The sequence below is a fragment of the Miniopterus schreibersii genome (genome assembly GCF_964146895.1).
Source record: "Miniopterus schreibersii genome assembly, chromosome: 15".
In the NCBI taxonomy this organism is placed as follows: domain Eukaryota; kingdom Metazoa; phylum Chordata; class Mammalia; order Chiroptera; family Miniopteridae; genus Miniopterus; species Miniopterus schreibersii.
The window spans coordinates 21816989-21832353 of record NC_138115.1 but is presented as its reverse complement, the minus strand read 5'-3'; the positions used below and the strand labels follow the sequence as shown (position 1 = coordinate 21832353).

General features: G+C 44.6%; 1 protein-coding gene across 2 annotated transcripts in view; it reads right to left on the bottom strand.

Moving 5' to 3' along the window:
- SLC6A11 (solute carrier family 6 member 11) overlaps positions 1–15365 on the bottom strand; it is a 106983-nt gene that overhangs the window by 44529 nt on the left and 47089 nt on the right. For both annotated transcript variants that reach the window (XM_081159322.1, XM_081159323.1), the window contains exon 6: positions 7304–7438. In XM_081159322.1, coding sequence (XP_081015448.1) covers positions 7304–7438 — 135 coding nt within the window. The remainder of the gene's footprint in view (positions 1–7303; positions 7439–15365) is intronic.

Below are 15365 nucleotides of genomic sequence, written 5' to 3'. Positions count from 1 at the left end.
TTTAAACCAGGGTCTTTAAGGAAAGTACTTATATGCATAAACCATGAACACAGATAATAGGGCTGTGAAGGCCTGGGGAGGGAGCTAGAGTGGGGAGGAAGGGGTCAATGGGGGGGGGGGCATCTGTAATACTTTCAACAATAAAGATTAAAAAATAATAATAATAATAAACCAGGGTCTTGTTTTTCCTGATTTGTGTTTCAGTGGGGTGGGGAGGTTGGAGAGATCAGGTGCTCTGAGGTGCTCTCACTGTCTGGGCATTTTTTACCCCATCCCTAGGATCTGGACATCTCAGCTGCAGGCTCCAGTTCCCTCCATGGAGGAGGAGGACTTAGGGAATGTGTGCACGCCCTGGGAAAGCAGACCCCACAAGTTGGATCCCTGACAGGCCTTTCTGTTCTTGCCCTGAAAACACACACTCCAAACACAATGATGAGTGAGAGTGGCAGGAATCTGGGGCAGGGAAAATGTGATTTCCTGCAAGAGCCCCTCCATTCCCCAAAGACTGAAAAGACAGAAAATAAAAATTTGAGGGGAAAAAAAATTGAGTGGAAGCACTTCACACTTCAGAGAGAACACAGGGCTGACAGTGAAGACAAATAGATGTTTAGAAAGTTATAACAGACCACGGAATGCAAATTGCCAGGGGACAAAGAAGGCGAGCTGCTGTGTCACTTCAAGTTCTTGACGAGAAACTTAATTTACTGGATCCACAATAAAGGCACTCGGTTCTGAGTTCAAAGCCTACCCTTGAGCTGTGGGGGGCCCTGACTCGTCCTGCCCAGCACCAGTGACATGGAGGAAAAATGAGGAAAAACCCCCAGTGTTCCTGGGGCCCTACTGGGTGCTAGGCTCTGGGCTGGCGTCAAAAATGACTAGAAGAGCTTTCTCATTCACATGCACACTTGCTTATAGCTACCCAGTGCGGTAGACATTCTATCCCAGAGGTCAAGTGAGAGATAAAGGGACAGGCTGAAGGCTACCCAGCTGGTCAGTGGCACTAGAGTGACTCAAATCTTCCCTCAACACCAGATTCCACGGCACAGAAAACCCTTCTCTCTGGATTGCAAACTGACAACTGCAGTATATGCTACATCACCATAAAGTCACACAGGCTCTGCCAGAAACTGTTCTTCTTTCATTCATTCAAAGACTATGTGTCGAGCCCTTACTGTTGGGAGGGGCTGGAGATCTAACAGTGAACGTAACAAGTCAATTTTCTGCCCTCAAGAAGCCTGCAATCCAGCCAGTAAAGGAACTGCTACAAAATGGGGTGTGTGAGTTGTTGGGAGTGTCACTGAGAAAACCAGAGCCGAGGGTGGGATTAAGGGGGTGCGACCTCAAACAAGGTGGTCAGGAAGCCCTCACTACACAGCCCTTTAGACCTTAACCCACTTTTCACGGCTCTCTCTCTTGACCTCACAGTTACACTGTGAGCAAGGTATTCTCCTCACTCCCAGGACCCCCACAGCTGAGCTCTCTTTACAAGCTTTCTGAGGTTCTCTGGCCTCACTGGCTGAGGAAAAAGTAGGAGGGGGGAGGGGAGGACACTAGGAATTAGCCCACTCTCCCTCTCAGCACTTAAGCAGCCTACAGGTAGAATCCCTGCCACACAGGCCCAGAAGGGCAAGGAGGGCCCCTCAAAGCCAATGCTCCTTTGTCTAAGGCCCCAGGAACTTTGCACCAGTCAGGCACCCTGTGTCCCTTTAGAAATGTAAATAACCAGCAAATAGGCCTGTCTGAGCCCCTGTAAGAGGTAGGGAAGGGGAGCTGGGGGCAGAACTGGAATGGAGTTTCTGGATCTAGGAGAGGCTACACAGCTGCTCCAAGATCCCTATCACTCTGGTTGATGTGCTGGGAGAAGAGCGGCCTATGAGGCAGGAAGGCATCCTGGGGACTGTCTTCCTCCTGTGGCTCATTGCCTCTCCTTCCGCTGCTGACCCACGCAGGCAGTCCAAAAGGAAGGATGAGAAGCTCTGATCCCACCCAACTGTGGGTCGCCTAGAGAAGGAGGGGGTCTTATTCATTCTACACACTGTGTGCTCATTTCCTCCCAACACCCAGGGCCTGGATGGATCAGCTCAGGGGACCAATGGGACTCAGAGGCAGGAGATCTGAATGTGTCCTGGAGTCACCCTCAGACCAGCCCTCTGACCTCCCTGGGGCTCACCTTCCCCAAACATCTTCCCATCTCTCCACCCACAGTGGCTCCAGGATCAACCCTTTAATCCCCCCTAACCATCGGAGGAGGCCTGAACACTGCAACTTCTAGATCATTCCCAAGAATTAGGGTGTTCACACTCCCAGACCAACTAACCAACCAGGCCTAGTGACACTTTCTGGGAACTTTCCTTCCTGGTGCAATCTGAGGTGTAAACAGGAAACTAAGTCAAGATGACTATTCAGAAAGAAAAGTCTGGACTTGGTAAAAGAGAACACTATCAAGATACACAAAACCAAGCCTTTTACTGACCTCCTGATAAAATATTTCCAGCTGACAGCTCTCCTGGTCTACTTTCTCTAACTTTGAAAACAACGCTTCAGTTGTCTCAAGGGGGACCATGTGACTACCTAAAATCCTAACACTAACCCAGGATGTTTTTTCAGCCCTGGTTGCATTCCAAACAATAACTATGACATCATGGTTTTGATGTGATTTTTTCTAATGCACTTAAATATATAATTATAAAATGAAAAAAAAGTTCCTTCATCAATTGGGTCCTCATATTTGAACTTCATAGCCATCTAATGCGATACGCAGGTACAACCTGTCATCCTCATTCTAGGAAAGCAGGAACTCGACCCCAAAGAGGTGAGGTGCCTTTCTTGAAGCCACACCACCAGTAATGGGAGGGCAGGAATTGAAACCTGTGCCCTCCTGCTTTGCATCGTCTGGGGTATGCACAAATGGGAACTATTGGAACTGGGTAGTGTGGATCTGTTGTTTTCTTAATACCTCACCTCCCTTCATTTAGGAGTTCTCCCACGCAGAACTCAGGAGCCCCAAGCTATAATAGGATTGCTAAATTGCTGTGTGACCACAAGCAAGTGGGTCAGCCTCTCTGACCTGCATCTCTGTCTGTCAAGTAGACATTCTAGCTGCGGTACTGCGATTCTACTGCCCTGTTCATAGGCTGCCTTCCCTTAGCACACTGAGACAAACCTTGCACGATGCACCAGCTTCCAGAGTTTAAGGAGCCATCAAGAGCCTTTCTCAGACTCAACATGACTGTACACCCTGCCACCAGCCTTTCAGATTGAGAGCAGATTGAGAACAGGCTCAGGGCTGCTCTCGCCTTCCTTTCCAGCCATGCTTGGCCCTTCCTGCAACACAGCTTCCAGAAAAATATCAGCTACATGGAGTCTTGTCTTCCATTTTCTTTGGGTCATTCTCCTTATCTCTGCCCCAGACAATTACTATCACTGTTGCTTTTGGGCACATATATACACACACATTTCCTGGCCACCACTGATAGAGAATCAAAAAGTAATACAGCTCACAGACCTGGTGAGTTAAAGGTTTTTAGACATTTTGTAAAGAAACAGAACCTTTCTTCAAAAATCAAAATAGCTCTGGTTCTTATATTCATTCAGCAAACATTTACTGTGTCCTTACTGTGTACCAGGCGCTAAGCTAGCCTGGGACTGGGACACAGTGGTGAGCAAAGCAGATACAGACCCTGCTTCTAAGGTGCCTTCTCAGAGAGGCCTTCCTGACCGTCCTGTTGGAAACTGTAGTCCCCCCTCCCCCCGCAGCACTGTCTTCCATGCCATGTTTTGTCTCCATGGTCTCAGTTACCATTTCATGGATTGCATGCTTTACTACTCAATTTTGTTTGTTTCCTTTCCCAACTAGAATATAAACCCCATGGGACAGGGATCACTGCTTTGTCCACTGTCTACTGCTATATGCCCAATTCCTAGATTAATCTTTTTTTTTTTTTTTTTTTTAACATATCTTTATTGATTTGAGAGAGAGGAAAGGAGGGGAGAGAGAGAGATAGAAACATCAACAATGAGAGAGTCATTGATCGGCTGCCTAGCCCGCAACCCGGGCATGTGCCCTGACCGGGAATCGAACCCCGATCGCCTGGATCCCAGGTCGATGCTCAACCGCTGAGCCACGCCTGGCCGGGCTAGATTAATACAGAGTAGGTACTCAGGAAATATCTGTAGAGCACATGAATGGACATTAAACAAATAAATCATACATATAATACATATATATACTATTACATAAATATTTCATTGCAAACATGGCAAGTGCTTTAGAAAATAAGTACAGAATACTGTGGGTGCGTGGTTGGCAATTGGGAAAGATGTGCCTGACAAAGTGATGTTTAAACTGATTCCTAAAGGATAAGTGGGTACTAATTATTCAGACAAGGTAGGAAGGGACAGTCTGAGGAAGCAAGAAGAAGGGTTCCCAACAGAGAAACAGCATGTGCAAAGGTCCTGAGGCAGAAAGGAGGCCAATATCTGGAATGAACTGAAAGCTGGGGACAGTAACAGGAGATGTAGCAAGAAGGAAGCTCATCAGGGACCTTGGAGGCACCCAATCTAGATCTTATTCCAAAGACCACAGGGAACCCCAGAAAGGATTTAAGCAAAGAGGTGCTCATCAGATTAATATTTTAAAAAATCACTCTGCTGCTTATTGGGGAATGGCCTAAAGGGATCTAGAGCCATTTCTAGAAGACTGATTAAGAGACTGTTGTAGTTGTCAAGTGGGAGATGGTGGTGACTTGGACCAGGCTGGTGGCAGCAGAGGCAGAGAGCAACGATGACGGTGTGTGTGGAGAGGGGGTCAGGTGGGAGTTGGAGCCCATCAATTATCCCCTCACAGGCGTCCGAGGGCTCTTCAGCTCAGGGATCAGCAAACTCTTTCTAGAAAAGGCCAAACAGCAAATATTCTAGGTTTTGCAGGTGTGCAGGAAAGAGTTATCATAGCACGCCTGATGTTGCTCTACAGTCGGGCCTGCTTGCAGGATTGTCTCTTGACTAGTGTCTGGGAACTTGGCTAAAATGTTCCCTAAAATATACTAAGTGATTTGCTTGTTTTGTCTGCCTGGGGCACTAAATTCTGCTGTACCAGCCTGCCTGGACTATTTTTACAACAATGTGATTTATGGCAAACACCTGCTTTGCTTCTGAGGGTCTGAAATTCTGAGGACTGTGATTGATCGTGCAGCAGAAAGTACCTGTGCAGTTAATAAACACCTCCATTAAAAACCTGGACTCTGAGTCCCAAGCAGGCTTCTGTGGGCAGAAATACTGCCCACATGCTGCTGCATTTTGATGCTGGAAGTTATAAGCAAGTTCTGTGCCGCCCCTCCCAACAGGAGAACATGGGAAGCCTGCGGGTGAATTCTCCCAGGCTCCGCCTGATGTGTGTTTTTCTCTCACTGATGATGGAAATAAAACACATCTGAGACTGTAACAGTTTCTGAGTCCTGTGAGCTCTTCTGGTGAGTCACCGAATGTGTGTGTGTACATGTAGGGAGGGGCACTGCAGACAAGGGCTGGCCTGGGACCTAAGGCCCAAAAGGAAGGAGATGGTAAGAAACTGGGATGATTACGGGCAGACACTCTGAATGGTGAACTCCTGGCCTCACCTTTGTTCTGGGTGTGGATGGTATGTGTTTGTGTGTGCACATGTGCATATGTGTAGGGCTCCAAGGTCAAAGGTGCTGATGGGGTTTTCCCTAACTTTTATGATTACTAGAATCCCCTCTGAAGCTTCTTAATAATAATGATGCCCAGGTGCCACCTCAGACACCAAAACTGAGGTGGGGCCTGGAATCTGCATATTAACATTTCCTGGTGTTCCAATAATCATCCAGGTATGGAAACTGGGTGATACTCAGGACCCTGACTGACCTTGAGGACCAGGATAAGGAAGCCTGTGTGCAGAGGAAAAAACAGGAAATCTGTCCTGGATTAAGGCAGAATTTGTAGATCTAACAAAAGTACACAGACCATGATTTTTGAAAGGTGTTTTCCAAAACTGCTTCTCCAACTAAGCCTGTGCCATCAGATTTTGGACTGGGCAAGGCCAACAGTCAGGAGCTAATTTCCTTCTTCCTAGGGATTCTACTTGCAATTCAGGATGCTGCCGTCAGGTGCCTGGTGCCTGGTGCTGTGCCGAGCCTGGGGCCCCTTGCAGCACAACAAACTGAGACAGAAGTGAGCACACATTGCCACTCCACTGTGCACCTTAATGCACCGTGATGAGGGACATCTGAGTTGTACTAACTAGCACTCCATGAACATTTCCACCCAAGTTCTCCTAATGGGGTGGCTTGAAGCCACAGACTCCAATCTTGAAATTTCTTGCAAGCCTCATGTTCTACTGAATGCAGATTCCACATTCTACTGCATGATCTATGGTTTTTTTAAATAGAAAAATGGGTGCCTGCTCACTCACTCAAATGTCTTTGAGCATGTTAGTCACACATTGGAATTACCTGGAGACCTCTAAAAGATACTGATGACCTGAGGCCCAGCCCCAGAGAGTTTAATTTAATTAGTCTGGGTTGTGCTCTGAAAATTGGGATTTTCAAAAGCTTCCCAGGAGCTTCTAACAAGTAGCTGAGGTTGAGAACTCCTGGGCCAAAAGATGCTCTGTTTTTATCTCTTGTCTAACACACCCCAGGCAAAGCACCATGTACCCACTTATAGAAGCTTAGGCAAAGGCATTTACTACCCACTTTTAAGAACAGTCAATACTTTACCAAAACAACTAACAGGACGCCCATAAAGAAAATCAATCACCAACAAAAACTCAGTTTCTCTCACTGGAGATGCATGGCTATTGAGATCTGTGATTTTTGGCTGGGGGGAAAAGTATGTTTGTATTTTCAGTAACCTCTAACTGAAATTTAATATTGTCCTCAACTGTTACTGCAGGCAACAAACCACAGTACTGTAAGCAATAGAAATCCCAGATATTTTCCTATAATGGTATAGATATCTCCAGATATCACTTACTCTCACTGCTGCTTTGAAATCACAGAAATGATCAGACCTCTTGCTGGATCTTGCTATTTAATGTATTGATAAAGAAGCACATCTATTATTACCACGTCACAAATTTGTCTTTTTTAATGCTTTGGTGGTTGTATTTCACTATATTTGATTTCCTATATATTTAATCTATGCATTGACATTTATAATTCTGAGAAGGGGTCTACAGGCTTCCAACTGCTCAACCAGCTGTTGAACCTCTGTGGCTGGCATCAGGGGCCTGCAGAAAGCTTCCCAGTGGTGGTGGGCAGCTGTGCATCGAGCAAACGATTCTTACCTGTGGGTCGGAGAGCCTGGAGAGGTCAGGGTACAGGTAGAACTTGATGCCTTCGGAGGCCCCAGGCAACGTGACCCCTCGGATCAGGAGAATCAGAAGCATAACATAGGGGAATGTCGCAGTGACATATACAACCTGCCCAAGAAAAGAGAGACAAGAATCAAGACAGCGTGACAGTGGTGGGAAATGTGGCAGGCCCCTAACATCTCAGGAGAGCAAAGGGCTTCCCTGCACAGCAGTAAGAAGTGAACCCTAACACAGCTTAGTCTCTCTCCTCCTTTCCCGCCACCATCCCCTCAAGGGCTGGGTCTTTTAGTGAGAATCTGTTGGGTGCCTACAATGGTGATTGATATCACTGCTTTTCAAACATTTTTGACCACAACCCACAGAAAGAAGTATACATATCACAACCCTATACATAATGAGCTGAAATGGGAAGTTTCATAAAACTATACTCACTCTTACATGTGATACACTCAATATTCCTCTCATACTCTATTTCATTTATATATCATACTCTATTTCATTTTTTAAAAAGCTTGTTATGACCCTCTAAATTCACATCATAATTCACCCAAGGGCCCAAGATCCACATTTTTGAAAAACATTGTTCTTAATGAAATTCAAGTTTTCATAGCCAAGAATGGGATGGGATGGGATGGGATGGGATGGGATGGGATGGGATGGGATGGGATGGGAAAGAGAAGATGGAGAGGGGAGCTTTTGGGGGCAGGAAAGACCCAGTGGTTGCTTGGAATCATTTCAGTTTGGTCCGCTTGGAGGCAGGTAACTGAGGCCAATGAACCTGAGGGGCTCCCTCAGCCCATAGAGTCAGTGTTAGGAATCAAGACAGTGAAAGAAAGAAAATCTTCCCTGAGCTTCCTCACAAAGAGGTGCTTAGAAGGACAAGGCAATACCTTCACAGACCATTGCAGGTCCTGTCCTGGGGGCCATGCCCCCTACCTAGGTCCCTGTAGGACTCAGGGTTCCCTCCAATTCTGATTTTTTTTTTCTCCTTTGTCACATTCTCTCCAATCATTTGGTTCCTTCCTCTCAGTGAGACCTGCCTGCTATATATGTTTAGATCAGCAATTTTTCAACATTTGGGAGCCACAGACACTTCTGAGACTCGGATGACAGCTATGGACCCTCCCTCCCCCCCTAAATGTGCATGGACACAGACATGCATACAAGTGTTGGGATTGTGCAGGTACTCTGATTCTCCCGATAAAAAACTTGTGCTCTGAGACCTATGATCTTAATTCCTGAAGTGCGAGTGTAGCCTCTCACCCCTTTCTAAGCTATGCTCTCTTTTACGAGTGGTTCAGCCCTTCGTGCTGTTCATTCATTTATTCATTTATTCACTTACTCACTGGTCCACCTACTCACTCACATACCAATAATATTCCTATGTACCAAAGACTGAGACAGACTCTCAGAATGAGTCACAGGATGGAAGTTTCTGCGTCAAGAGGCTTCCCCACTGGTAGAAAGGCAGACCTTCAGGTAGGCAGATAATTAATACATTATGTAATCAGGGGAGTGCAAAGGATGGTGGAGCACAGAGAAGAGAATAGCTAACTACAGTATAGGGGCAGTCGGGGGGGTGTCTCCATGGAGGTGATCCAGGTGTTTGCTTATAGATGACTAGGAGTTAGGATATGGGAAACCGGGACAGAAGGAAGAGAGTAAAATCCTATTACATTCCAGGTGCTTTACCTGTAACAACAGAAATGGCTACATTTATACAGCATTTCCTCTTGGGTTTTAAAAATTATTTATTTTATTTTTATATAAATTAACACCCTAGAAAAATTGAAACAAACATTAAATACAGTATTGCACATAACATCAGAGGGATTGAAGGGACAGAAAGACTATAAAACAACCCACTTCTATTTTTTTGCATTTACACAACGAACTAAACTGTAAGATACTATACTTTATATAAATCCAAACATAAGTCATTCAATTGCTAAGTGACAAAACAGTGACTTAAAGCCAGTCCTCAAAAATAGGAAATAAAAGCCAGCAGGGGGTGGTATCATTGGGTCCTGCTGATAGAGGCTGTAGGCTAGATTATTTCCTCCAAACACTGTCCCTAACCTACAATGACAGCACCACCCTCAGCCCACTCAGAGCTCTGCCCCACCAATTTCAGCATTCGTTTCCATATCAACCATCAGATCAATCGGCATGTCATGTAATCAGTACAAACAATCTCTTGTCATCATATACAATGTAATCCAGAAAAAGTGAATGTTAAGTCAAATATATAATAAATGAGAGACCAACAATTGATAATAATAATAATAATTAGAAGCCAGGAGTCCATAGGGTTGATGGTTTCTGCCCAGAGAGCTAACATGCTATAAAATCTCCCTTTCCCTTAGCTTTGTCAGGACAGTCTATCATAGATCTTCAGCATTTCATGCAAATCCTTAATTTTCTTCCCACACCCAGTTAACGTCTATAAAAAGTCAGCTAAAAATCTATTGCTTCCACTGAATAATTTCCACGTTCATGTCTGTTGTATGGCAAAAGATTAATTATCCAGACCACCCAGGACTTGATTAATATCATCTCTGGAGCTTAGCTATCTTAACTCCCAATGCTCACAAATTTAAGGAAAAGAACTTTACCATGTAGAACATGGTAGAAATTTGTCTTTCATCTCTGGGACCACCTTGATGTCACTAAACGTGTTGATTACCTGACCAGTCTATTCTGAGTAGACTGGGCCACTGGGGTGTCATTAAAGGGTCACTTATAACCTGACCAAATGGACCCGGCTCCATGCCCTGGCAACATATATAGCAGATTGCTCCTCAATGGCCATAGTGGCTTGATTTATTAAATCACTGTTGCTGATTTTGAAGCAATTCCATTGTTTAGAGTTCTAAATGGATGCTCTGCTTCTACATTACATTTGGAGGACTACACTTCCTCCACTGGCATCCATGCCTTAATTTATACTCCTTTTATAAAACCATAAGGGAAATAAAATATGCAGATGAATTGCCCAAAGACCATAGTGCAGACAAGGAGTTAGGCTGCCAAAATGGAACCACTGGCTGGCAGGCATTAGCTAGAAAAATTCCTTTGTAAGCCAAGGTTTGAGCGCCTCGAGTCAGGGTACAAAAGGTGGTTTAGGGGCATCATTATGTAATGTGCACAAGTGGAGAGGGGTATAAAAGTTGGGAATGCAATGCTGAGATATGCATAACCCATGGACAGAGGACAGTGTGGTGAAGGCCTGGGGAGGGGGCAGGAGCAGGGTGGAGAAAAAGGGGGACATTTGTAATACTTTCAACAATAAAGAAAAAAAGAAAATGCAGTGCTAAGAACAGCCTGTATCTGTTGCTGGTCCCAGCTCTCCTAAAGGCCCCTCTGACCTGTTTCTATCCCCAGCCATACCAGACCCTTGGGCATCCTCTCTGATTTTTCCTGAGAACAGCTGTAGATTGTCCAAACTATACAGATCTTGCCATTGAGAGACTGCATATAAGTCACATGCACCCTGCCACATCCCTCCTGTGTTCACCACAGGCATCACTAATTGATCATAACACTCTTTGCAGCGAAGCCTGAATGCAGCCTCAGACCCTCCACACAGGACTCCAGGCAGCCCCCATAATCAGTTGGGAAGAAATCCACTCTTGGCTACCCTTGATCTCACCCATTTTTCATGTATGCATTCAGTCTCCTGCAGGTCCTTTGTCCCTGCCCTCAGAATGGTAAGACGCACGTATTGTGCTCCAAGAACTGCTGAATATGTGGAGCATGACACATGCAGCAGCAACGTGAAAGTGGAATAGGAGACTAGAGAGACAGGCTGGAAGGGTCTACATTGAAGGGGTTCATCCTTCTGACTGACAGCTGGTTGGAGCTGGGTCTCCAAGGATAAGTTGAAACAGGAGAGGGCAAGTCAGTCAGGGAAGAGGCAGAACTAGCCAAGGATGTGGAAGAGAGCAGAGAATCTTGTCCCCTGGAGCATACAGGAACCTCCAGGCTGTCCTCCAGGTGCTCAAGCTGGAGACAGCCTCAGCTCTTTCCTCAGGTTCTTCCACACTCAACCAGTGATCAAATGCTGCCAACCTGACCTCCAACTATATTGTGAAATTACACCTGCTCTTCATCCGCATCATCAGCGCCCTTCATCACCTTTCTTCTCCATCACACAACAGCCCTACACTGTCCATACTGTGGCCCAGGATTCAAACATGAATCTGTCATGTGTCTTCCTGCTCCTCTGAGTGCCCCCCGCCCCGCCGGCCCCACATTCAAGGTTGTAGGATACAGTGCAAGGGACTGGGCTTGGAGTCAGACGACCCTGGGTTCCAATCCTGGCTCTGCTGTGACTTGCTGTGTGGCTTGACCAGTCACCACCCTTCCCCACCCACTCTGTTCTCCACTGTGCCAGGCTCCTCCAGTTGGGGAGCATGCCAGGTTCCGTCAGGCCTCCTTGCCTTTTCATGCCTTCCTTTGTCCATAATGTTCAGCCTCAGCTCCTGGGCCACCCACAGTGTTAGTCCTGGGTATGTCTGAATCCTCACAAGGACCCCTCAAAGTCAGGGACCATGCGTTCCAGTTGTCACATCATTGACCTATCTACCGTATATGTCAGGCAGCAGAGGCCCACAGCAGTCAATTTGCAGTATTTCAGTCTCATCCTCTCAACCTATAAACCATGCCATCTACCTAAATGTTGAGAGACTGAAGTGCCACATTGTCCCTGACCCATATCCCACATTAGTCCCCAATCATTTCAGCATCCTCCCAGCACTAGAGCTGTTTTTCATCGGCTGTTTTATTGCCTTGTAAGATTAAGATTTCTAACATGTAAGTGCCACAAGGAAAGGGAGTTCTTGTCTTTTACTTTTGCCTGCTTTATCCAGGACAGCAAATAGTATATAAAAGGTGCTGAATAGGTCTTTGTTGGAAGGATAAATAAGCAGGCTGAGGCCTGGAATCCTGAGGTTACAATGCAGGTCGTCAGAACATTTTGTGCTCCGTCCATATGAAATGCTGGATCTACATACGAGATTCAGAAAATGGAATTAGATTTTAAGAGGGGTGCTTGTAAGGAAATCACAAGAGATGAGGATTTAAATGAAAAAAAATAAAAATAAATGAAAGGCCAGTTCAGATACGGAAGGCAAGGAAGTTCAGCAAAGCTCAGTATCCCTTTAGAGATGTCTGAGTCCCCAGGATTTGTCTGGAAGAGCCAAGCAGGGCACAGGCATTATGCTAAATTATGCAGTGTTTGGTGATGGGCACAATAAGGTCACTGACAAGGTACCCTGAAGCCTGGCTGTTCCTGGCCGCTGCCAGTGGTGGCTCAAACCCAGGTGGGCGTAGGGGAAAGAGGGTTTCATCGGTCAGACCTCTCAGACCCCAGAAATGAGGCTCCTACCCTAAGCACACCCCTTTAATTTCCTTTTAGCAGGTCAAGTCCTTCTGAATATAAAGGTTAGCACAATTGGTAGTAATTATACTGTATCCTGTTTTAATTGACTCTAATTGCTCATTTGCATTCCAATACAGGAATTGTGGGGTGTTTTCCCCCCTGCGTCTAGGACACAGCTATTTATTTCATGGCATGGAGATGGTCAGGTCGTTGGGAATGCCACAAAAGTTACATAAAGGCTGCCCCTCCCTAAGTTTTCCAGGATAAGGGGGTCAACTGGAAAGCTGAGTGTTATTCAAAAGGCAACTGGAAAGCAGGGTGGTGTGGGGACAAGAACCCAGGACCACAGGGTCAGAAGATCCAATGTGAGGCAGCTCTGGCAAGTTCCATACCCTCTCTAGGCTGGCATTTTACCATTTACAAAGAGGCAGGAGAAAGCTAATCCAAACCTTAGTCCCTCTTGTATCATTTTCCCAATTCCTTTGTTGGGAGAAGGGGGGAGGGATTTACATGAATCACTTTTGTATTATTTACTTAATATTTTTTATAAATCAATATATTTTTACATTAAATAAATATATGTAATAAGAAAACTGGGAACACCATAAACAAAAACACACACATTATCTCTTAGTATAAATAGAAGGCAAATACAAAAATAAATGCAGTAAAAATAAAATGTGATTAAATTTTAGCCAAAGGTTCTGATTCTGCACTGTTTTCTTTGTTCAGCAGCAAGAGTAGCAAGTGTCAGTGAGGCGTTAAACAGTAAGCCAGCACCCTACTGTACCCTTTTGCTTTAAGAGACATTAAAAAGGGAATAGTGTTTAATTACATAATTCGATGTTTTTAAGGCTGGATATACTAAATCATCTTGTGAACGGTCAGTTGAAAGGACATTTCCCATATTGGTGGGAAAGACTAGATGGATCCCTGAGATCCTTCCCAGCAACCACGGTGTTTTCTAGGACAGCCCATTGTCGACCACAACCCTTTTCAAAAGATCAGGACTTCTTAATCCCCTTCACTCTTTTCCACCCATCCCGCCAGCTCCTCCCATCTAGCAACCATCAGTTTGTTCTCTGTATCTATGTGTTTGTTTCTGTTTTATTTGTTCACTTGTTTTGTTTCTTAGATTCCACATGTAAATGAAATCATAAAGTGTTTACCTTTCTCTATTTGACTTATTTCACTGAGCATAATATCCTTCAGGTCCACCAATGTTGTTGCAGATGGCAAGGTTCGTCCTTTTTTATAGCTACGTAATATTCCATTGCGTGTATATGTGTGTGTGTGTACCTCACATCTTCTTTATCCATTCATCTATCGATGGACACCTAGGTTGCTTCCATATCTGACAACCAGTTACAAATAAGTCATGAGGATGTAAAGTACAGCATAGAGAATATAGTCAATAATATCATAACAACTATGTATGGTGTCAGATGGGTATTAGACTTATAGTGGGGATCCCTTTGCAAGGTATATAAATGTCTAATCATTATGTTGTACACCTGAAACTAACAAAATATTGTATGTCCACTATAATTTTAAAATAAATTTTTAAAAATTTGTTAAGAAGACACATAACATGTTAAGTGTTCTTACCATAAAAAATATAGTTGGTGGGGGAACATAAGGGAACTTTTTGGAGGTGATGAATGTTTATTACCTTGATTGTGGTGATGATTTTGGGGGTGTATGCATATGTTCAAACTTATCAAACTGCATGGATTAAATATGTACAATTTTTTTATATCAGTTATACCTAAATAAAGCTGTTTAAAAAGTAAAGACCAGGACTCATGGAGCTATCCAGGGTCCTGACACTGATTTGGGCTGAACCTTTGGTGAGCCAGGTACCCAGAGACTTGGAAGATACTGCTGTTAACTGAGCACCTAAGTTTCTCTAACTGATCTTTGTACCACCTAACTAGGTTCTATTCCCATTTTTCAGACAAAGAAAAAAACCTGAGAATCAGAGATTGAAGTGGCTTGCTCCAGGTCACAGAGCTGTAAGTGTTCCAAAGTCTGCTCTCTCCACATATGCTGTGCTTTCTGCTGCAAACCTTCCTGTTTCAACTCCTGCTTTCTTCTCTGTCTGTTCTTAACCTCAAGGGTTCATATTGCCTGACTTTTGGCAGTAATTCATCATTGTCCACCAACCCCAACCTCAAAAACACTGTTAGCCCAATCCTCCCAGACTTGCCTCCCGCCAGGCTTGCCTGTGTCTGGAAGACATCTGCCCATCTCATATGGTTGGAAAGCATGGTACTGAACATCTAATCCTTAGAAAATCATTCTTTTGAATACCAACAGATTTTCCCTGCTTTGGTTTTTGAGAGAGCACTACCTGAATTCCCAGGTAAGAACATTGTAGCACCAAACAGTCTGGCATAAGCTTCACTAAGATATTATTGACCTCTGGGAACAAGATGCTAGGGAAATGTGAATCTGAAGAAGGAAGATGTGTCCCCATCTTGCCTCTTCACCATTTCTCTCATCTTTAGATTTCTAACAGAAATAGTAAATAAAGGAAAAATTTCTGTTTTAAGCAACCAAATTCCGATAGGTGGTCAGAGTCATGCTTTTTCTTTTTACAAGAAAATTGTGAAGATATTCACTAGTCAAGGAGGTAACAGTATTTCAGCA